We start from the raw sequence: 25,282 nt of genomic DNA on the forward strand, positions 1-25,282 counted from the left end.
ATAAAAAAAAATGTCACGACTAAGCATTGGGATATGCAACAATTAAAGTCACTTATTACATGAATTAAGTGATGTAAAGTTTTCAAAACATGAGTTAACTCTACACTATGTAGACTTGAATGATCAGATAAGCGTTCCTCTCGGTATGCGTGTTAGCCGTTGTATTGACATAATGTTAAAGCTAAAGTCTCATCCATTGAAAATAACATTGATTACTCATTATTTGCATTAAATTGATTACTCATTATTTTCATTAAATTGGTTTAATTGTGAAACTTGTGATTAGGAAATTAGTTACGGTCTTGTTAATAAGTGTTCTAAAGACATTGATTAAACATAATTAATATGTATTGAATTCTACAAAAATATACATTTAAGAGTGATATTAAATAAAATCTACCTAATAACTATTAATGTAATTTTATTTTGTTTAAAGAATAAAAATGCTCATAAATATTATATAGTGTGTTTAAAATTTTATTTAATATTCATCGATAAAAATTTAAAAACAATTAAATAATAAAATAATTATATTTTAATGTTGTTAAAAATTAAATATAAGAAAATTTAAATTAACAAACAAAATAGCAAGAAATGTGTTAAATACCTAAAAAATTTACAAAAAAAAAATTAAAGTAGAATTTTTTTTTCTTTGTGTTTTAGTAAAGACCTTAAATTTTCTAAAGTCCTTATTTTGTATCAGAAAGTTATTCTCCAAATATTTAAAAGGGTATTTTGATCTTTATAAAATCTATTATATGTATTTATACTATTTTTAATTAATATATTTAATTATTTTCATTTTTAATATAAAAATGTTGAAATCAATACACATTAATTATTCTTTAATCAGTACCATAAAAACACAAGTTAGCATTCTCCAATTTTTTTATGCTTTATATAAGTTAATGTTTTAACATGGAGAAAAATCTTCAAGTAGATTAATATAAGATATTAATGTATTATATTAATGTACTTTTATGTACAATTCAAATTCAATTTTTTATGTACTTTTTATGTTATTTTAAATTTAAGTTTATTCAACACTTGTTTTTATACGTTTGATATAGGCAAGAAAAAAAGATAAATTCTAAATTAAATTTTCCTCGAGGAAAGTATGATGAGCACATAAATAAAAAACCCAATAACATAATTATGGTAAGAGAGTTTATAATTAAAACTTTTTATAGGTTGTATTTATATTAGTAATTAGATAATTTATTGGATCAGACTAATTAATAGATGAACCTAATTAATATATATATATATATATATATATATATATATATATATATATATATATTATAAAATACTTTGTAAATAATCCAAAACTCGTCTTATGAATAGAAAATATGCATGGGGGAAAATTCTCTTAAGATTTTAAGTAAAACTTACTATTATAGAACAACAAAATAATTCTTATTTTGTATAAGATTTATATAAAAAGGCTAGAATTAAATTTTAATATTGTAAAATACCAAAAAGTATTTTATCTTTTATATAATTTCTCCTTCATCAAGTATATCTCCATTTCTTTCTTCCATCTAAACAAAGTAGAATGCATGCTGTAACGTCCCATTTAATTGATAAGCATAATTAAAAGAAACGTCACATACAAATAGTATAGCAGCGCATTTCAGGGGTCTTAAACATAACCCCTACAATATCCTAGGCACACTACGATGTCCAAAACTAAAACAAATACAAAGTGCAACAGAGTCAACATAGGAAATTAAAATACAACTAGTACATGGGCCATAGCCCGGAAAGAAAGCCCATAAAGTTTCAAATCCAGTCCGAGTGGACTAAGAAGCGGAACCTCCATCATCCTGATTAGTTCGGGGAGTTCTCACCTCTGCTCATATCAACATGTTGATGATCATTGCAAAAGAAAATACCACGCCACAAAACATACAACCACAAACAGTAGAGTAAGCTAGAACACAAAATAATTTCATCATGCAATCTGATACACGTTCGCAGTCAACTACATATACAACACCCAAGCATGCTTTGACTCTCAAACAAATACACTAAGACTCGACTGACTCATCCGGATACATACAATCTGGTCGGATTCAACGAATGCTTGCACTTGTGGTGGATACCTCTACTCACCATCGAGCTGCTCACCTCGAGCTATGTGTTACAAGTGTTATAATGAATCAATTCCCTCACACACAAGAGTCAGTCCGCTCTAAGTGAGACTAACTGACTCCTTAGAGTGTCAAGATGCAATCTTACCTTGAATTCTTACCAGACCATATAGATGGGGCACCACCATGGACACCCACTAACAAGGGCCATGGAATTACGTCCCGACCATTGAAGCACTACCCTGAAATCCCACCTAGAGATCTCAAGGATTTACGCACTGACAAAATACTATACATATTCAATCAATCATGAAATATTCACCACACATGTCAATATCATGTCAATCTTTGTAACCATCCCTCATTCGTATCTCATATTTAGTCAACCACAGCTCATCCTTCCTAAAGCCATGAAAATAGAATCGTACATCATGCCAATACCATGCCAAGGATCATCATTCATTTTCCATGAATCCCTCCACATTTCATATCAACTCCATAAACATCCCATCATATTAAATCCATGAACCAATCCCATACATACACATCATGCATCCCATGCTTTAAGCAGATCGAATCATCCAAAATATATTAATCACACAAGAATTAGCAAAGGAAACAGAACCTGGTGCATTCTCGTCCAGCCTCTTGCTCAGGCAGAGGAGTCTCGCTGAGGCGAGAGGGTCTCTCGTTCAAGCGATCCCCCTTCGCCTAGGCGAGGGCTCGAAAAGAGGAATAGTGGCGCTGTCACGCACTCTCGCTTAGGCGAGACCTCCTCGCCTGAGTGAGACGTGCCCTCGCTCAAAGCTGGAGATCATCGCCTGAGCGACAGCTTGCATAGGCAGAAATGGACGAGTACTACTAATCTCGCTTAGGTGAGATAGGTCGCTTGGGCGAGATATGCAGGACCCTCCACTGTTCACGCACGCACAGACCAACCATTTTAGTCACACCAATCATTCAGTACATATTCACAGCACCAAAACTTCAATCATACATTCAAGATCACGAAAATGGCCATAAAACTTATAAATAAAGCTTAAGACGCAAACCCTAACTTCCCTTAACTTGAAAGGGGTTAAAAGAGGCTTTGGCAGTCAAGTGTAAAGAGCACAACAGCTTTAGGAACGAACGGAGGAGCTGAAAGAAATAATGGAGCAGGAACACGAGATGGATTACTATGAAACCCTAACTGGAAAACACGAAGAGGGATAACGGAGACTAGTACGAGCTAGTAAAAGTACTTACATGGAGTAGAAAGCGGCTTCGAGCTAGCTTGAAGATGACGGAGCTCTAAACCCTAGTAGAGCTTCTATTCTGTAAGGGGAAGGAGTCAAGGCTTGATTTGGAAAAGTGAGAGCAGAAAGTGAGTCTTGGCTGCTTTAGGGGCCTTGGCACCCCATGAGCCAGCCATTAGGCCCATCTGCTTAGGACAAGTCCTTAAGACTTAGGATAGAAAAGGAATAGAAATAAAGTGGGTCTTACACATGCGATCATGTTTAACCTTCAAACTCTTAATGAAACAACAAAATAATTGAACACATATTTTACGCTTAAAAAAATTTATTAAATTTATTTCCCAAACAATTTCTTTTACCTGAACTTTCAAATGCTATATTTTTATATGAAGTCTTTCGATCTCAATTAATAATAGTATTAACATATAATCTGTTAAGTATAAATTAAGTAAACCCTAATTTGTTTCCAACCCACTAACTCCTCAAAACTATGAGCCTATTACATTTTTATATGAAAAAACACCTATTTTAAAAAGTATTCATTTAAAAAAAAATGTGTTTATTTAAGTTTTTAAAATAATAAAAATTGGAAACAGGTTTAAATTAATATGGCTAAGAAACTATTTTGAACAATTTTTTATAAAGTTAAGTTACTTCCTTCAAAACAAATAAGGTATTTTTTTACTTATAAAAATTAAAAATTAATCACTACGTTGTTTTTCAGTTTCTAACCAACAAGCCTCATATCTTATATACATAAAATTCAACAGAGTTTCTATAATTTTGAAACAACTAAAATTAGTCACCAGAAGAATGATAACGAGTCGGGTCAGATACGGATAACACCTATCTACAATCTGATATGCAAAAAAATCCACCTGCTACCCGCTTGTTTACCCTTTGGGTATCCGTTTAAAAAATATTCGCAAATTTTTTTAAAACCTGCGAGAGTACCCGTAGATACTTGCATACCTGTAAATTATTTAGAAATTTTTTTTAAAATTTTTTAAATAAAATTTAAATAGAATTATGAAAAAAATAAAATAAAATAAAATATAAATTAAATTAAATTAAATTTTAATTTTAATTACTTAATCTAATAAAATATAATTTTAATTTTAATTAAATTTAACTTAGTAAAGTATAATTTTAATTTTTTACATATAATGGGTACCTACCGGTACGAAAAATATGATACTCACACCCAATCTGTTTATAAGCAGATATTAAAATACCCGCTACCTATTACCTGCGAATAATAAATATCTGTAGGTACTAACTATCCCCTGCAGATTTTATCCACAGATACCCTCGGACGCGAATATTTTTGTCATTCCTGTGATGACAATTTCGTTTTTAATTATTATTATTATTTCCTATAATATACTAATAAAATTTAAAAGCAAAATTATACATCAAATATTCAAATATATATATATATATATATATATATATATATATATACACACACACACAATACTATATGCATCTTATATTTGCACTGCTTAGTACATCTTATATTTCCTATACTACAAGGGGAAAAAGTATTATTTATTTACAGTTTTTTTCTTATATACTGGCTTTCAAACAGGTGGAGGGAAAAGGTTATGGATAGGGTTCACTTGGACTGTTGGGGGTAAATAAAAGGTAACTCCGATTTGTCCTTCGATGACAATCGGCGCATTTAGAGCAGAGAGAAAAGTAATGGTAGAGTTTCCCGTTCCCTGAAATGTTACAGAATTGTTTACTGCATTGGTTTGCCATGCGTTTCCCGGAAAAACAGCAACAATGTCGGAGAAGAAGGGATCAGACATGTTTGGAGCAGCCATCTATGATAATGTTATAAAATTTTGTTTTTCACACACAATCATAAAATAGGGAAGTGAGACAGATATCACATAAAAAAAAACTACAGCGTATCATAATAAAATAAAGTGAAATGAAAATTCTCCCAAGTTTTATAAAACTGGATTTTATTATACTTTATAAAGATATTGATTAATTTTTTATAGTGATTAGTCAGGATAAATGAGCTCATGGCCAACAAAATAACTCAAGAACATCTCATCTTGAGTAATACTAACTCGTTTAAATCCCCAAGGTCATACCTCCAACTACAATAATCAAATCTTTATTTATCATAATTTTTTTTTCAATATTAAACCATATAAATAAATAAATAAATAGATAGGATCAATGAATAATTAAAATAGATATAAATAAATAAAAAGGGTCAATACATAACTAGAGATAAATATAAATAAGTAAATGAGAGTAAATATAAATTGAATAAATAGGATTAGTGCACAACTAGAGATGAATATAAATAAATAAATAGGAATGGAAACTAAATATAAATTAGAATGAGGTTAGGGACACCTCACTTAAGGTAAATATAGAGATAAAAATAATTATGAATAGATAAAAAAAATAATTAAAGTAAAAAGATAAAATGATAGATGTCTCCTTCCCTTACCTCAAATTTTGAAAAAGATAAATGCACGTTTCTCCTTTTTATACACTCGGATTGTAGCACTCTTTTTTTAACGCCTTCGTTGTTTTCTTTTTGTATATCTTTCACTTCTCTGCTTCCTTTCACTCTTACTGTCTTTTTTTTTTTCAGCTTTGAATCTCCATTATTTATAGCCATCTAAATCTATACATACATATATAGATATAATTTTGCATTCAATTGCTCTTAGATTTTATTCTGATTTGGGTTATCTCCATTTATCCGAAGCTCCCAACATTTAATGTTCTGACATTATGTACTTAAGGTTTATCCAACAGCCAACGTGATTAGCCTAGCATGAGTGCTATTACTATATTCCTTGCATTCTGCATCCAAAGAAATACAACTCACATATAATATATTTATATTATAACACTCTACGTACGCTCATTTAATAAAGATCTGGAAGCTTAAAACCTATTATAATATATATATATATATACACACGACGACGCATGGCTCTTTTAATATATATATTTATATATATATATATATTTTTTTTTCTTTATTATTTATTTTATTATTATTATTTATTTTTTAGAAAAAAAATTATCTTAATTTCTTTATCCTTTATAGTGTTTTTCATTTTAAATGTTTATTATCATCGTTATAGTATTACTTATTAATTATTATTATTATTATTCTATATATATATATATATATATATATTACTATCATTATTTCTAATAAAATAAAACATTTCTAAATAATGTGATATTAATAGATTGTATTATAAAATTTATGGATGTTACAATTCTTCCCTTCTTATAAAAATTTCGTCCTCGAAATTTTGCTTTTATTTACTAAAATAAATGAGGATAAATTCCTCGTATTTTTTCTTCTAATTCCCATGTAATATCTGCATTAGCTTCATTCCACATGACCTTCACTAGAGGGATCTGTCTGCCTCTCAATTCTTTGACCTTCTTGTCCATAATCTGTACAGGTATTGCGTCAAATGTAAGGTTATTCTTTAATTGTACTGTATCAGGTCTTATCACATGAGTCGGGTCAAAAATATATTTTCTTAATTGAGACACATGAAAAACATTATGAAGGTTGGAAAGGAACGGGGGTAAACAAATTTGATAAGCAACAAGACCTATTTTTTTAAGAATTTGGTAAGGACCAATGAACCGAGGAGTGAGTTTTTTTGATTTCATCACTCTACCAATTCCAGTGGTTGGTGTTACTTTCAAGAATACATGATCACCTTCTTGAAATTCAAGAGGTCGTCTTTTCTTGTCAGCATAACTTTTTTGTCTACTCTGAGTTGTTCTCAATTTTTCCCTAATCATTTTGATTTTCTCGGTCGTATGTTGAATCATCTCAGGACCTAATACTGAATTCTCACCGGTCTCAAACCAACACAAAGGTGTTCTACATTTCCTTCCATATAATGCCTCATAGGGTGCCATACCTATACTGGAATGGAAACTATTGTTATAGGTGAACTCAATCAAGGGCAGGCATCGATCCCAACTACCAGAATCTTCTAATACACAAGCTCTCAATAAATCTTCCAAAGATTGGATTGTCCTTTCTGATTGTCCATCAGTTTGGGGATGATATGCTGAGCTAAGATGGAGTTTAGTCCCCAAGGTCTGATGTAAGCTTCCCCAAAACTTAGAAGTAAATCTGGGATCCCTATCAGACACAATACTTGTTGGAACTCCATGTAACTTGACAATTTCTTTTATGTACAATTCAGTCAATTTTTCCAATGAATACCTAATGTTAATGGGTAAGAAATGAGCAGACTTTGTTAACCTATCAACGATAATCCATATGGAATCAAATTTTTGAATGGTTCGTGGGAGGCTAACTACAAAATCCATTGCTATACTATCCCATTTCCATTCAGGTATATCTAAGGATTGTAGCATTCCTGTTGGCTTTTGGTGTTCTATTTTAGCTTTTGACAAACTAGACATTTTGCTACATATTGTGCCACTTCCTTTTTCATTTTGGGCCACCAAAACATTTTCTTGAGATCTTGATACATTTTTGTTGTGCCCGGATGTATGCTTAATTTGCTTTTATGTGCTTCTTCTAGAATCATTTCCTTAATTTCCTCATTATTGGGTACACACATCCTGTCCTTAAATCTCAAAATTCCGGTTTTATCTATGCCAAAATTCTCCCCACCCCTTTGACCTATCAATTTCTTTTTCTTATTAATTAACTCATCTCTTTCTTGTGCCTCATGGATTTGCTTTTGTAAATTGTTAGTGATGTGAATGGAGTTTAATTGCATTTTATCATGGCTTAGGGTGACCGACAAACTCATGTCTCTAAATTTTTCTAACAAATTCATTTCATGAATCATTAGTGAAGAGACATGTAAAGATTTTCTGCTTAAAGCATCTACCATTACATTTGCCTTTCCTGGATGGTAATGTAATTCAAAATCATAGTCTTTTAGAAATTCCATCCATCTCCTTTGTCTCATATTTAATTCCTTTTGGTCAAACAAGTATTTGAGACTCTTATGATCACTAAAAATTTCGAACTTACCACCATAAACATAATGTCTCCATATCTTAAGTGCAAAAACAATGGCAGCTAGTTCTAGATCATGGGTTGGGTAATTTTTCTCATGTGTTCTTAGTTGCCTAGAAATATATGCCACTACCTTTCTATCTTGCATAAGAACACAACCTAATCCCATTTTGGAAGCATCACAAAATATAACAAAGTGTCCAGTAGGATCAGGTAATGCTAAAACAGGAGAAGTGGTTAATCTTTTCTTGAGTTCTTGAAAACTATTTTCACATTTTTCTGTCCACACAAAAGCTTGGCCCTTTTTGGTGAGTTGGGTTAAAGGCATAGCTATTTTAGAAAATCCCTCAATGAATCTTCTATAATATCCTACTAAACCGAGAAAACTGCGAATCTCAGTCACTGTTTTTGGTGGTTCTCATTGTAAAACTGCTTCTACTTTGGTCGGATCCACTAACACTCCCTTATTGGAAATCACATGTCCTAGGAATTTCACTTCCTCTAACCAGAATTCACACTTAGACAATTTGGCATACAATTTCTTTTCTTTCAAGATTTGCAAGACAATCTAAAGGTGTTTCTCATGTTCCTCAAGAGTCTTAGAGTAAATAAGAATGTCATCTATAAAAACAACTACAAATTGATCTAAAAAAGGATGGAAGATCCTATTCATATAATCCATAAATATTGCAGGGGCATTGGTCACACCAAAAGGCATCACTTGATATTCATAATGACCATACCTAGTTCTGAAAGCGGTTTTTTGTATGTCTTCTACTTTTACTCTAATTTGATGATATCCTGACCTTAAATCTATCTTAGAAAATATAGAGGCTCCTCTCAATTGGTCAATCAAGTCATCTATCCTAGGAAGGGGGTATTTATTCTTTATGGTGAATTTATTTAATTGACGGTAATCTACGCACAACCTAAAACTTCCATCTTTCTTTTTAACTAACAAAACCGGGGCTCCCCAAGGTGACACACTAGGACGAATGAACTGTTTTTCAAGTAACTCTTCTAACTGTTTCTTCAATTCTGCTAATTCAGAGGGGTCCAATTCCAGGCATCAGATCTATGGAAAATTCAATTTCTCTGTAAGGTGGTAAACCAGGAATATCATTGGGAAAGACTTCAGGAAAATTTCGAATGCTATATTTTTCAACTCAACTTCCTCTTTTATTTCCATAGATGATAATAAGAAGTACCCTTGAATTTCATTCCTTAAAGGCTCAGTTTTTGAATTGGTAGGTGATTTTAGAAGATTCTCAAAGTTTGAAAATATCACTGATTTCTTAGCACAATTCAAAAGGACTCGATTGGAAGATAACCAGTCCATACCTAAGATTACATCTAATTGAGATAAAGGTAGACATATTAAATTTACAAGGAATTTTCTATTCTCAATGAACAGTGGACAGTCTAAACAAACTCTATTGGTAATTACTGAGTCACTTGTGGGAGTTGAAACAACCAAACTAGTTTTTAGAAAAGAGGTCGACATATTAAGATGTTGAACACAATAATTGGAAATGAATGAGTGAGTTGCACCTGAGTCATACAGTACATTTAAAGTTTTTCCTTTAATAAAACACATACCTTGAATTAGATCATGGTTTTCAGCAGCTTCAGCTCCAGTCATGGTGTATACTCTTCCTGTTGTGGTAGGTCTTGTATTGGTTGCACCTGGATTGAAATGTGACTTTTGTTGTCCACACTCAGAGAATAGGTGACCAGGTTTCCCACACTTGAAACAAACTGGTCCCTTAAGGTGACAATCTTTAGCATGATGACCTTGTCCGCATTTAAAGCATCTGATATGATCATATATAGGTCTACTAGAATTTCCTGATGAAGATTGGTTGGATTGGGTCCTCCATTGTGGGCGATTGTAAGGTTTTCCCTCATTGCGTTTATTTTTATTTGTTTGGGGTCCAAAATACTTTGGTTTGATATTTTGGTTGTTCTCAAAATCTTCCAAAAATCTACACTTGTGAATAAGCGTAGGAAAATCAGTAATTTCTAGTATTCCTACTGCTTTTCTCAATTCATCTCTAAGTCCATTTTCAAATTTTATACACTTCATCCTTTCCTCTGGGTGATAAAAGAAAGTAGAGTATTTTCCTAACTCTTCAAACTTGGAAGCATATTCCCCTACTATCATACTTCCTTGCTTCAACTGCATAAATTCTATTTCTTTTGCTCTCCTCACATCATTAGGGAAATATTTTTCTAAAAACTTTGTTCTAAATACATCCCAGGTAATAACTATTCTTCCTCCTTCAAGTAATCTCCTAGTACCATCCCACCAATATTCAGCTTCTCCTATTAACATAAATACAACATAATTCACCTTTTGGTTGTCAGCACAGTTCATAACTCGAAATATTTTTTCTATCTCCTTAATCCACAACTCAGCTTTTTCTGGATCGTATCCTCCAGAAAATTGTGGGGGTTTGTTTCTCCTAAATTCAGCTAAACCTTGTGATTCAGGGTTTCCTTCAGGTCTTTGATTCCTCATTAGAGCAGCAGCCATGTCTCGGATAGCTTGCATTGCTTCAATTAATTCATTGTTCCTCCTAATGTTTGCCATCTGGAATTATATGAGTTAGAGAAAAAAAAATAATGAGCACATTTCACAGATCTCGCATGAAACGTCGCTCTGATACCATCTAATGTGACGACAATTTCTTTTTTAATTATTATTATTATTTCCTATAATATACTAATAAAATTTAAAAGCAAAATTATACATCAAATATTCAAATATATATATATATATATATATATATATATATATATATATATATACACACACAATACTATATGCATCTTATATTTGCACTGCTTAGTACATCTTATATTTCCTATACTACAAGGGGAAAAAGTATTATTTATTTACAGTTTTCCCCTTATATACTGGCTTTCAAACAGGTGGAGGGAAAAAGTTATGGATAGGGTTCACTTGGACTGTTGGGGGTAAATAAAAGGTAACTCCGATTTGTCCTTCGATGACAATAGGCGCATTCAGAGCAGAGAGAAAAGTAATGGTAGAGTTTTCCGTTCCCTGAAATGTTACAGAATTGTTTACTGCATTGGTTTGCCATGCGTTTCCCGGAAAAACAGCAACAATGTCGGAGAAGAAGGGATTAGGCATGTTTGGAGCAGCCATCTATGATAATGTTATAAAATTTTGTTTTTCACACACAATCATAAAATAGGGAAGTGAGACAGATATCACATAAAAAAGAACTACAGCGTATCATAATAAAATAAAGTGAAATGAAAATTCTCCCAAGTTTTATAAAACTGGATTTTATTATACTTTATAAAGATATTGATTAATTTTTTTATAGTGATTAGTCAGGATAAATGAGCTCATGGCCAACAAAATAACTCAAGAACATCTCATCTTGAGTAATACTAACTCGTTTAAATCCCCAAGGTCATACCTCCAACTACAATAATCAAATCTGTATTTATCATAATTTTTTTTTCAATATTAAACCATATAAATAAATAAATAAATAGATAGGATCAATGAATAATTAAAATAGATATAAATAAATAAAAAGGGTCAATACATAACTAGAGATAAATATAAATAAGTAAATGAGAGTAAATATAAATTGAATAAATAGGATTAGTGCACAACTAGAGATGAATATAAATAAATAAATAGGAATGGAAATTAAATATAAATTAGAATGAGGTTAGGGACACCTCACTTAAGGTAAATATAGAGATAAAAATAATTATGAATAGATAAAAAAAATAATTAAAGTAAAAAGATAAAATGATAGATGTCTCCTTCCCTTACCTCAAATTTTGAAAAAGATAAATGCACGTTTCTCCTTTTTATACACTCGGATTGTAGCACTCTTTTTTTAACGCCTTCGTTGTTTTCTTTTTGTATATCTTTCACTTCTCTGCTTCCTTTCACTCTTACTGTCTTTTTTTTTTTTCAGCTTTGAATCTCCATTATTTATAGCCATCTAAATCTATACATACATATATAGATATAATTTTGCATTCAATTGCTCTTAGATTTTATTCTGATTTGGGTTATCTCCATTTATCCGAAGCTCCCAACATTTAATGTTCTGACATTATGTACTTAAGGTTTATCCAACAGCCAACGTGATTAGCCGAGCATGAGTGCTATTACTATATTCCTTGCATTCTGCATCCAAAGAAATACAACTCACATATAATATATTTATATTATAACACTCTACGTATGTTCATTTAATAAAGATCTAAAAGCTTAAAACCTATTATAATATATATATACACACGACGACGCATGGCTCTTTTAATATAAATATATATTTATATATATATATATATAAATTTTCTTTATTATTTATTTTATTATTATTATTTATTTTTTAGAAAAAAATTAGCTTAATTTCTTTATCTTTATATTTTTTTTCATTTTAAATGTTTATTATCATCGTTATAGTATTACTTATTAATTATTATTATTATTATTCTATATATATATATTACTATCATTATTTCTAATAAAATAAAACATTTCTAAATAATGTGATATTAATAGATTGTATTATAAAATTTATGGATGTTACAATTTCTACTTCAGAGTATGAACCAAAGCTAAAATGTAAGCTTGTTGATAAGGACAACTTCTTAACAAGTTGGAAATGATAGGAACTTAAAAATCAAACCTTAAGAAAAATGATCTATATCAAATATAACAAATTTTAAAATTTTAAAATATATTAAAAACTTTTAAATTGTGAACAAATTGTTGTGATCATAGTCAGTTCAAACAAAACTACCTTATTTGAACCCACCAAACTCTAAACACTGCAATTTCATAAGCTGGTAAATCAAGATGAAACTAACCACATAAATTGGTATATACTATAATCCTTTATAAGCACATTCAGATTTATAGTTGACAAAGGAAAATCATACTATTCATACAAAAAAAAAATGGGAATATAAATTGAGCTCCCAAAAAGTTTGGTATCCCTGCTGAGTTGAAGGCATCCTTATTGGCTGTTTTGCTGAATCTTGGATGAATTTTGATATATATAGTCCAAAATGCAGAGGCACCAGATTTTTGGTTACATAATGCGGTTCTATGTCAGCCACATTATTAATGTTTGGTCCCAAAGTTCCACCATCTTTTCTTCTTTTTTGATTCACTTGAAGGTATATTTGAGTCAATAGGGTTGTTTTTCTTGAAAGAATCTGGATCAATAGGTAAATGATAACAAATAAATAAATATGTAAATGCTAACAAATCTAATTGGTAGCCACAGGATTTGTCAAATATATAAAAATACCAACCACATTATTGAAACTATTGGTGAGGTTGTTCAAAAATAATTCAAGTTGAATATGAAAAAATTATAGAATTACCTCCTTGAGGATTGATGGAGTTGTAATGCACCTCTGCCCAAAAACTAAGAAAAATCACTGCAATAGAAACAAACAATGTAAGTTTATAATATATGATTGATGGACCATTGAAAAATGGTTGAAAAGTGCTCAATACCCAATAAATACCAAAGTCATCAATGGTTTATAGATTCATTGATTTAGGAGTATAACACAAAATATTGATAAAAAAAGGCACAAATCCAAGTTTATCCAATAAATTTCTATAATTAAGTTTCTATATAACAGATAGATACTGATGATACAGTTTTGTTTATTAGCATCTTGTGAGGGCACCAAAGGTTTATAAAAGAATGTCAAATTATGGCCAAGGTTCATAAAGATTTCAAGAACAAAGTGATGTGGACAGTTAATCAAGGAAATAAACAAGTTTAATGAGAAAATGAGACCCAAAAAGGAAAAGGAAATTTTGGAAGAGAAGGAAGAAAATCTTACCTCCTCTTGGATTCTCAAAATTAGGAAGAATCTCTATGCAACAGGTGTCCTTGAATGAAGTCACCACAAATATTCTAACACCATACTGGAGAGAAAAAAAAAGGAAAAAAAAATTTAGACATTTTCAGATATTATTTATTATTGATATAAACTAAAAATGGCATCATCTTGTTTTATCTGAAAAGTAGGAATTGCTAAAGCATCAATATGTTTTAAGGCTAAAAATGATGGCATCATCTGATTTGCAGAAAAATTCAGGAATAATTCAATTTTTTTTTTTTTTTTGGTCTCTGTTCTCCTTTCTAGGAAAAGAGAAACATAAAAGAAGTTATGCCAAACACTACCTAATTGCCAAAACTGAACATATTCCAACACCAATAAGACAATAATTGGTCCATTTTTGTTAAGTAGGCACAACAGTTAGGTTGTTAACAGCCAAACTAATATATACAATATTTCTAGAAGAATTAGTAACCACCGGAACAAAATAGTTCTTAAGCTCCGCGCAAACAGACAAATTTGAAACTTGCTTGTTGTAAAAATCACTCACTACTAATTCGTTATTTCTCTATAAGTTTGGCAAAAAAAATGTAATAGCTAATGGAGGAGAATGGAACATATTTAAACAAAGTTCAACATCAGAAGAATAGTAAGTAGAAAAACTTATACCGAATCTGCGGCTGCTTGAAGAGTTACATGATCCCCCCATTCACCACTCCTAATTTCATTTGATAGAGAAAGTAAAAGGAGCTATAGTTAGCCCAAAACAAGTTAACAATAAACATAGATAGTTTGGTAGAAAGAGATGAAAGAGCAGTTATTACTTAGACATTTTCTCCAAATATTCGCCATATTCCATGGGAACATATCCCTCATAAATCTCTGGATGAGACCGTAGCTGGTTAAAAACAGCATTCAACAATCAGAATCCAAAAATGTTATGCAAAAATATCAAACCAGATATTAAGATTTAGGAAACTATAATAAAGCATAATCCACTAGACTAGAGTAAACACCTGGTTCACAACTTCTTGTCTCACAGTGTTGTGGTGATCAGGTGTGTTAAACAACTGATCAGATAATGCACGGAACTGCAGAGGAAAACAAATGAAATTGTGATTTGATACCATATTGCAAATATGAAACTAATGATCAAAAACTGATGAATGCTGCTACGCACATGCTGATAAACAAAAGAATTGGAAGGAATAAATATTAAAAGCAACAAACCTGACAATTACCATCACCTTGCACCGTATGCTCCACAAAGTCATATAACTGCAATCTGTTTGAAAATATAAGCAGCTTAATTTGGCATGTCTATAAGTCCCAATAGAAGAAAAAAGTAGATGAAATAAATTATTCTTTCAATCACCATAAACCTTAAAAATTACAAATGGGTAAAGAAAAAGAAAGCACTCAATGAAACCCATGTGTTACTAGAATTTCATTGTACCGGCAATTATTAAATTGGAAGACAATAAAATATGCATCATAACAACCATTTTAGTTTTTTACCAAGGAGGAATAATGCTTATGACTAATACCTATCCAGAAGCCTTTGATGATCTGAAGTTGCTTCATCAATTGAAGGAATTTCTCCATTAATTTTTGGGACATGCTACAAAAGAGGGGCAAAGAAAACTTTAGGCACCACAGTCCAATCTACAGATCAAAAGAGAATCAGAAGAGGCTAAACATACAGGAATTGGAACCATCTGACTCAATTTCCTCCCTATTTCATCGTCAAGTGAATAATTGTCAGTTAGCTCTAATGAGCTTTCCTCTGCTTCACAAGGCCTACAACATAATGAACTAGAAGGTTTTATGTCCCCAATTCCATCGTAGGTATAATCATGACCTGAATATGAAAAAGAATATTGAATTAACCAAATCCATGCAAAATGATATTTGCAAGCCAAAATAAGCACATTCATGCTTTGACCCTTAAATGATACCTCCTGAACAATACATCATCGACGAGTTACGCCAATCATATGCTGGCTCAGAAGCATGGAACTGCTCTTCATGTGTCTGTGAATATCTTGAACAATCATCAATATCTACTCGTGAAAATTGTTCTTGTAGAGCTCGTGCAATGATCTCGTCATTCTCTATTTGGTTATGTTGAGTAGTATAGTGGCTATGGAAGTAGTGCCCATTATTATAGACATCACCAGTATTAGGTTGAATTATGTCACAATAGTATCCAGGGCTATAAGCAGGGTCAGAGCCAAAAAGATTAAAACCCCACTGCATAACATCTGAATTCTCATACAACCCCATCTCTCAGTATGAAACTAGACTAGGAATCTGAAAGTCTTCTCCCGGACAACGTTCAAATTATTCCACACCAGGAACAATACAACTGCCAAAATAAGCTGTACATTAACAGATTGACTTTTACCAGCAATTATGACAATGATATGCTAAATCAAGAACAAATCATAGCATTGAATACAAACAGACCAGGTACTGCTTGGCCAATTAAACTGAATCATTAAAGATCTATTTAGAGTCATTGATGCAAATATGCGAATTAGATCCTAAAAAACAAATGGAGTACTTATAACAGTTAATAAAACCAAAAGTAAATTTAACAACAATCCTAAATTTTACCGTATGCATTATTATGTGCCCTATGGTTGATATGTGATATTAGAAGATTTATACTTCAGTGTTTTCATAATAGCAACAACAACAATCAATCCTCTTCCACTAAGTAGGATTGATTACATGGACAAATCATTATCGTTAGATTTTATGAAAAAACAAAGTACAAGATGTTCCTAACTTCCTGCATATAATGCAGTCACAAACACAACTACCTGCTTTAAAGACTGCCTTTCAGTTTCAAATACAGGAGTAATTAAAACTCAAGCTTACTTAAGTAATAATCCACCTTCTTGGCTCTGATAAAAACAGAAAAGAATGATTTGGCACACAAGGCTCTGGCATTCTAAGATTTGGGAAGGAATTGAAAATATCAAATGTATTCAGCCTTGGTCCCCTTGAGTAGAGAGGCTGTATACTCAACTAGATCCTATGATCACCGGGACAAGAGGCAATAAACTTTACCAGCAGTGCAAGACTCAAAACCTCTAGAATGACCTCTTGGTGAAGTCAAAGCTAACACCTAAGCAGAGATTAATCTAATACCTCAAGGATGTAAGGAATCTTCATGGTATTCCAAAAAATATCTAGCAGCAATCCTATATTTGCTCGAGACTCCCTCTAAGAAGTAAGAGAGAGTAAAACACAAAAACAGGAATAAGCAAGCATCTAATTTTGTCTGTGTTTGGAACTGTGCCTCAATCGCACAAAAGAACATCAACACTGAAGCTTTTGTGCCCAACCCATTTTGTTCTTGAGATCAAACCATTGTTAGGCTTTATGATCTTCTAAGACTTGCTTGAACATTTAAAAAGCAAATCACAACCACACTGGTCCTGTTACCTAGATCCTAATCAACTCACTCTTCCAGTATATGCAATATAAAAAATGATAACCCGCACAAAACTTCTGATTACATGTTTCTGGCTACTCTATCCCCCCAACAACAACTTTAGGATGAGTCAAACCATAATTGAAATCCATAGCATCCAACAAAGGATACGCCTTTTCAATTCCCAACAACAAAAGAATAATCCAATCACAACCCTCGAGGTTATAGCTTACACCAATCCTAAAGAAATCCAGAAACACTGGAAAGGAAACCTTTCCAATTTGGAACAGAACCGACTACTCCGACGCCAAAAAAAAAAACAAAGAAATTAAACAGCACAACCAATTAACCAAACAAGACATCAAAGTAAGAATCACCCCACCTCGGATTCAGCACCAACTTAATTCAGGCAATCCTCAAACTTGAAAACAAAAGTGCAGAGACACCCAGCAACAACAAGGGTGGTACGAACTATGCAATAGGCAATAGATGAGGATGAAACGTTGAAAATTTATTGTGAGAACAAAATTGGACGAAAAAAGGTGCAATTCACGTGTTTATATACAGTTTGCCACGGCTTTAAAGGTGGAACACCTTCTGCCACTGCTGCTTCATTGTTTTCGTATTTTGAAGCACTGGGCGGCATTTTTTAACGTATTTCTTTGACCCCATAATTTTGTCAAAATCTAAATCATAAATTTGCTACCCATTTGGCCATTTTTCATGATTTAACCATCAATATTAAATTTTGGTAATGAGGGAATGGTTGGAATAATTTGTACCAGTGACCGTTGATTAAGGTTGGGAATCTGAGGCAGAGGGTAGAGAGTTGAGCTGATGGTTCGGAGTGGTTGCTCAATGACGAAGGTATCAAACCAACGTCTCTGATTGAATCGGTATTCTCTCTTTGAAACAATTTAATTCGTATGCACTTAACTTCACTTTGAAAAAATATTAAATAGAGTAAAGAGTAACTTCTTTAGTGCCTTTGTACAGTCAACAATAAAAAAAAAAAAAAAAACCTTAATCCAAAAGACACCGAACAATTTATTACAAAATTATTCTTCCTCACGTCACATGTATTCAATTAGAAAAAAAATACTCATAAAAATATCATATAGTATTAAAAGATTTTATAAAAATGTAATAATTTTTTTAAAAAAATTATAAAATATTAAATCATAAAATGAAAAAGATTTTACGGATTTAAAAGAATATAAATTACTTCATGCCTTTACAAATACCAAAAATTATTAATAGTATATCTAGAAATTAATGAAAATTAAATTGTGTCTTTTTTTTAAAGCATAACATTTAATGTTAATAAATAATAAAACATAAAATTAAATATAATAAAGAATAAAACTATTTAAGTTTAATTACTTTTTTATCTCTAGTTTCATCCAAAAATGTCAAATTGCAATTAAAAAATATAAATTGAGACTATAGTTTTTAAAATAATTATACTCATCTTTCACTCTCATGTTTTCTTTTTGTTTTTGAAGAAAAAAAGAAACTAGATACAAAATTCATTCTTTTTGCTCTCATTTGTCATTTGTTTACTTCCTTGCTTGGAGAGAAAAAAATGTAACTCTCTCTTGTCTCACTTGATAACGAAATATTAATTTAATAGTTATTTACATTTTTATCTCACGAATATTTGTATATTCGTTTTTATGAAAATAGAAGAAAAAAATGTATTATATGTTTTTTCATAACTAATTTTTAATTGTGACTTGATTATAATATATTTTCTTTTAATAATTATGTCTCTCAATTTTTTATTAGATTATTAGAAATTATTTTTTAATATTATTAAAAAAAATAAGTATATTGATGAAAAATAAAATAATATATTCATTTTTTACACCTGATAAGAGACAAGCTATTGGTGAAGACGAAAACAATATAAATTTTAGGTTAAAATACTCTGTTGGTCCTCGTTTTGGTTCAGAAATCTCAAATTGGTCCTCGTATTTTAATTGATCTCAATTTCGTCCTCGTTTTTGTAATTGAGTATTAAATCAGGGCAATCGGTAACAATGTTAAATTTTTTAACGTTAACTTGGTTTTGAATTTCTGATGTTGGATGGATGGCTGCTTTCTCAAAGGCAAGTATGGTGGTGAGTTATTAATTGCAATTGGAAGAGATGGGAATGAGCAGATTCTACCTCTAGCATATGCTGTTGTAGAAGTGGAAAACAAGGATTCGTGGAAGTGGTTCTTGGAGCTTTTGATTAATGATCTTGGTGGAGATTCAATTTGTGCATCATGCACTTTTATATCAGACCAACAAAAGGTTATTCACTTTTATTATTTCAATTAATTTGTATTTTAACATCATGTAGTATGCTAATTTTAGAGTCTTTTTTTCATATATAAATATAGGGTCTTCTCCCAGCTATACAATAACTTCTCCCTGGAGTAGACCAGAGATTTTGTGTTAGGCACCTGTATGCTAATTTTAGAAAGCAATTCCCTGGAAAAAATTTAAAACGTCTGATGCGGAAGGCTGCTTCAGTGACACATCCACAGGCTTCGGAGAAGATAATGAGGGACATCAAAGAGGTCAATGAAGACGCCTTTAAACACTTGATTGGTATTCCTCCAAGGTATGACATACTGAATACTTATAGTATTTTTATTGCATGATTAAAAAGTAATTATTTGTTTATGTGATACTAGGTTTTAGTCACGGTCTAGATTCACTGTAAGAGCCTAGTGTGACACCTTGAGGCATTCAACAGTGTGATAGTGAAGACTGAACTAAGCCAATCATAAGTATGCTGGAGGACATTCGTGTTTATATCATGAAGAGATAGGCCACAAACAGATCTAAGGTGAAATCCTTTAAAGGTTCAGTTTGTCCCAGAATTGTTGACAGGCTTAAGAAGGAATCAAGCTTAACAAGACACTAGATACCAAGGTATGACATTAATATATATTTATGTCAGCAACACAATCAGATTGTGATTTGGTGTTTACATTTCTGTTGTATTACACACAGATGGTCAGCTGAGAAGTTGTTTGAAGTGAGGCATGCTTTAAATCTAGGGGAACAATTTGTGATGAATATTGACAAGATGGAGTACACATGCAGGAAATGGAGCATAAGTGGACTTCCTTGTTGCCACGCACTTTCTGCCATGAAATTTTTGAATCTGAAAGGAGAGGATTTCATAGCCCATTGGTTCAGGAAGTCAACCTCTAAGGAGACGTATAATTCAGTAATTTTCCCTATTAATGGTCAAGAGGTGTGGGAGGTTACTGCATATCCTGATGTCCTGCCACCAACCAAAAGAATTATGACTGGAAGGCCTAAAAAGAAAAGAAGATTGGAACCTTGGGAGCTGAAAAGGGATGACACCACATTACAAAAAGGAGGAATTCGCAAAAGGTGTGCTGTGTGCAGGGAAATTGGTCACAACAGAACTGCTTGTCCTAAAAAACTTGGGCCACCACCAAGTCAATCAACTGTGCCAGTAACAGCATCAGGCCCATCACAGCAACAACACCCAGCACAAGAAACTGGACTATCACAACAACAGCACCCAACACAACAAATTGACCCATCACAACAACAACACCTAACATAGCAAAGTGGCCCATCACAACAACCGCACCCAACATAGCAATTTGGCCCAGGAAGAGCATCAGGCCCATCACAGCAAACTGGCCCACCAACAGCATCAGCCCCATCACAGCACACTGGTCCAGCAGCTCAATCAGCACCATCACAACACACTGCTCCAGCAGCACCATCAGCCCATTCAAAGCAAACTGGTTCTGCAGCCAATCAGTCCCAACCATCTCAAGGTCAATCTCAACGTGCATCAAGCAACCAATTTGTCCAACCAATGAGGAACAAACTCCAGGCTAGAAGGGGACGTGTTTGGAAGCCCTAATGATTTGTATTAAACAGATTCAATCTACTTTATAGTTGCTATGGATACTTTTGTTAATTTAAGACTCCTAGTTATGTCGTCTTTTTGGGTATTTGATAGGAATAGACATTGTCTTTTTGGGGCAGTCCACTTTAATGTATTTTCAACAATTTCTGGGGCAGTCCATTTTAATGTATTTTGAACAACTCATGTTTTGGCCGTGATCAACTTTGACAGTGGATATGGATATAAACTACCATTTCTTATAATCTGTGTGATGTAGTACATTATGTCCAGATTAATGTTTTATATCACATTTGGTGTGATTTCCTTTTCAATTAGGTTCATCACAGTATATTCCAATATTTGGATTTCATATATTGTGAATGATTACATTATCAGGTTTAATATATTCCAAACACAATGCTGAAACTTTCACATTCATTTCGAATCATTACATCAACAGGTTTACTTCATTGTGAAAAGGAATATGTTTAACACATACAACAAACAAACCATTACAAACAACACTTTGACCCATTTTTCCAAACTCATAATACATTTCTCGATATTTAGTAATATGTTTTCCCCATCCCTTTCTCCCCCTGTTCTTAGCAGTTCTAGCAGTTCTCGTGATTACCTTCTCACCGCAATAGCAAAGAGGTGCGAAATCGAACCTCCTCCCCACACCCCCATGAGAAGAAACACTAAAATTTTTCATTCCCCAACCATTGCAAGTGCAGGACGAGCAAGAATGAGAGGGAGACATTACCGGTGCAAACAAAGCAAAACGGAGGAGACCGGAAACCTTCCACACCCTCTTTCAAATTCAAACATTTACCCTTTCTCAATATTATCTTCTTAAAAGGGAAAACAACAATGGATGTTTACGGTGCCAACCACAACTCATTGACACGTAAGAATGAATATTACAGCCACATCATCACATATAAATGTCGTTTGCCAATAGTTAACGATTGTCCTGATTTAATACTCAATTACAAAAATGAGGATGAAATTGAGATCAATTAAAATACGATGACCAATTTAAGATTTTTGAACCAAAACGAGGACCAACGGAGTATTTTAACCTAAATTTTATTTCTTCACATATATTTTGAAGCATTATATTAATGATTTAATTGTTCAATTAGAAGAGTCATTTTTTGAAGCACTCTACTAATGATCAAATCTAATAATCAAATAATTATATTACTTTGGTCCATCCAAAATATTTGGTCAAGATCCGCCACTAAAGAAGCATAAAAGGTAGAAGAAGAAGAATGGAGAATAGAGCGGCAACACGACGTTTCGCGAACAAGAAGACTTATGAAGCATAGAAAAAACTGAAGCATAAAATTGAGGCCTATACCTTTGCGATTAAATAAAATAATTAAAAAAAATAATGACAATTTTAAAATTTTTGCAAACTTATAGGTTCGTTTCCTTAACAACCAAAGCATATAGAGTGTATAGGCATTAGTTATGTATCAATCGAAGCATATAGGGTGTATAGGCCTCAATTCTGTAGCAATCGAGGCCTATACCTCTATGTCAAAATAACATAATTAAAAAGAGATTAACAATTTTAAAATTTTTGTAAACTTATAGGCTTCGGTTCCTTAGTAACTGAGGTCTATAAGTTCACAAAAATTTTAAAATTGCCACCACATTTTTGTATGTCTCGTTTGCTTCAAAAATTTTAAAATTGCCACCACATTTTTGTATGTCTCGTTTCCTTTAAAATAGATTGCATATCACTTGAATTAAAAGTCAAAACTACACTAGTAAAATTATACTTATTTTAATTCAATTAAATCGAGAATAATCAAGCTATTAAATAATAAAAACATTCGAGTACTAATTAAGTCACGACAACATAAAAAATATCTCAACTCAAGTTAAAATATCTCTCAAAAACTACAAGTTTGATTATACCTAAAACATTCATCAAATAGGTACACTTGTATTCCAATCAATTTCATCACAAGATAATCAAATATACTTCTCAATTTATCATTACCAAAACAATCATTTCTAAATCATATTCAAACTAATATCTCACCTTAGAGTTAGTCTAACTGAATATATAAAGTCACTAGTTATTTTCATGTAAATTAGGTTAGCTCCTCTTGCTTGAACTCTTTTGCTCTTTAACCCAGAAAAAAAAAAGGTATACAAGTTTTAACTTGTTACCAAAAAAGATCAAATCCAAAAAATAAAACACTTAACTACAAATTTAAACGATTAGAAAATAATCTTTTTAGACCATATCATACATTTGATCAACTGAACCATACATTCATGCTACAAAAAGCAAGGAATTAGATATTTCAGAAAAAAAAAAAAAAAACTTACTCAACCGTAATCTAGTCAAGTCATATTATCCTATACTATGTCATCTTGTAACCTATTCCTTTGATTAAAGAAAGAAGTAAAAGTCTCAAAAATAGAAAAAGACATATATTCCTTGAGTTAAAAAAGGGAAATATTAAAAAAATAAATAAATAAAATTATTGTGAAAGAGATTGTCCAACTTTGGGATTGAAATAAATTAGACTATATTATATTATGTCTCATATTATTAGTTTGCATTTATTTTATAATAAGTATTAACTCCCTATTTTTGGTGTATAAAGGAAATTGTTTCTTTTTTACAAGGATTTGATGTGGTTATCGTGTGTTTGTATTTGTTATTTTTTATGATAAGTTTTATGTGATGATAAATAATACCTAACTTGAGTATATTGTACTAATTGAGAGATCAAAAATTTATAATAATACCTAACTTGAGTATATAAAAAAAATAAAGAATGAATTTATGTTATAATATTATATATATATATATATATATATATATATATATATATATATATATATATATATATATATATATATATATATATATATATATAACCTTCATAAAATAATAAATTATTTACTATCCATTTAACTTAAACTTTCGTTCTTAAATTTATAAACTATATTTTTATCTTTTTCCCAAGAAAAGAATATTTTAATAAAATAATCCACATATTTAAATTTGGATGAGGGATATAAGATTAAGGTTATTCATTAATATATCATTGCAATTTTTTATGTTCCTAATTAATCCATAATTATAGTATTTTAACAATATAGCAATACATAATTGATGATAATCTAAAGATTTATACGTTGATAATGAAGAAAGAGAAGCTTTCTAAAATTAGTGTTTTATTTATTTATATTAAACGGTGTAGATGTAAGCTTTGCGTCAAATAGTGTAGTACATCGGTTTAAGGCACTCTCAAAACTTAATAAAACTGGCACATGGGTATCGTAATTAAGTCGGTACGCATTATAGGTTGTTTATTTTTTTCTCTCTATATATATTTATTTACTTTTAGCTTTTAATCTTTGTATCTTTTACAACAACAAAAATTGTCGTTGTATTTTAATATGTATTGTAATAAAATTAGTCCTTTAAATATTCTCGTAATAGAAAGTTATCACAACGATATGTTTTAAAAAAATATATTTTTTGTTATCTACAAATGTTAATTAGAAGAAATATTTAATTGTTAAATAAAAATTAATTTTAAAATAAAAAACAATTAGTCATTATATTGACTAATTTAGATACTATCTTATAAATTACAATGATATCTAAAATAATCTCTACTATAAATAAAAAATTACAAATAACTGCAAAAAAAAAAAGACCTTTAGATAATAATCGTAGAGATCTAGAAAAT

The 25,282-nt window shown here is 31.2% G+C and overlaps 2 protein-coding genes across 3 annotated transcripts; one reads left to right on the plus strand and one right to left on the minus strand.

The window, feature by feature from the left end:
- Positions 1–13,194: 13,194 nt before the first annotated feature.
- On the minus strand, positions 13,195–18,567 carry LOC114189950 (OTU domain-containing protein DDB_G0284757-like). Of its 2 annotated transcripts, none has more exons than XM_028078679.1 (11): positions 18,444–18,567; positions 16,175–16,584; positions 15,920–16,077; positions 15,764–15,837; positions 15,447–15,501; positions 15,233–15,307; positions 15,041–15,114; positions 14,886–14,934; positions 14,217–14,301; positions 13,743–13,799; positions 13,195–13,571 (listed from the first exon to the last, which is right to left on the minus strand). In XM_028078679.1, the coding sequence occupies exons 2-11, from the start codon at positions 16,500–16,502 to the stop codon at positions 13,477–13,479; spliced, it is 1,050 nt and encodes a 349-aa protein (XP_027934480.1). In that variant the 5' UTR covers positions 16,503–16,584; positions 18,444–18,567; the 3' UTR covers positions 13,195–13,476. The 2 variants fall into 2 exon arrangements, with proteins under 2 accessions (XP_027934480.1, XP_027934479.1); XM_028078678.1 differs by lacking the exon at positions 18,444–18,567 and adding an exon at positions 18,044–18,351.
- A 1,183-nt stretch (positions 18,568–19,750) lies between these two features.
- LOC114191144 lies at positions 19,751–21,257 on the plus strand. Its single transcript, XM_028080327.1, has 3 exons — positions 19,751–19,960; positions 20,173–20,273; positions 20,669–21,257. The coding sequence occupies exons 1-3, from the start codon at positions 19,751–19,753 to the stop codon at positions 21,255–21,257; spliced, it is 900 nt and encodes a 299-aa protein (XP_027936128.1).
- The last annotated feature ends 4,025 nt before the right edge of the window (positions 21,258–25,282 follow it).

This window comes from Vigna unguiculata, chromosome 7, assembly GCF_004118075.2.
Source record: "Vigna unguiculata cultivar IT97K-499-35 chromosome 7, ASM411807v1, whole genome shotgun sequence".
In the NCBI taxonomy this organism is placed as follows: domain Eukaryota; kingdom Viridiplantae; phylum Streptophyta; class Magnoliopsida; order Fabales; family Fabaceae; genus Vigna; species Vigna unguiculata.

Bases quoted from the DNA above. Each gene is read 5' to 3' on its own strand.
- LOC114191144 (XM_028080327.1), top strand. From the start codon at position 19,751: ATGGATGGCTGCTTTCTCAAAGGCAAGTATGGTGGTGAGTTATTAATT. The intron at 19,961-20,172 runs GTTATTCACTTT...CTGATGCGGAAG, and splicing joins TTATATCAGACCAACAAAAG to GCTGCTTCAGTGACACATCC. The intron at 20,274-20,668 runs GTATGACATACT...TATTACACACAG, and splicing joins TTGATTGGTATTCCTCCAAG to ATGGTCAGCTGAGAAGTTGT.
- LOC114189950 (XM_028078679.1), bottom strand. From the start codon at position 16,502: ATGGGGTTGTATGAGAATTCAGATGTTATGCAGTGGGGTTTTAATCTT. The intron at 16,078-16,174 runs GTATCATTTAAG...TTTCATATTCAG, and splicing joins GATGATGTATTGTTCAGGAG to GTCATGATTATACCTACGAT. The intron at 15,502-15,763 runs GTATTAGTCATA...ATTTTCAAACAG, and splicing joins CATCAAAGGCTTCTGGATAG to ATTGCAGTTATATGACTTTG.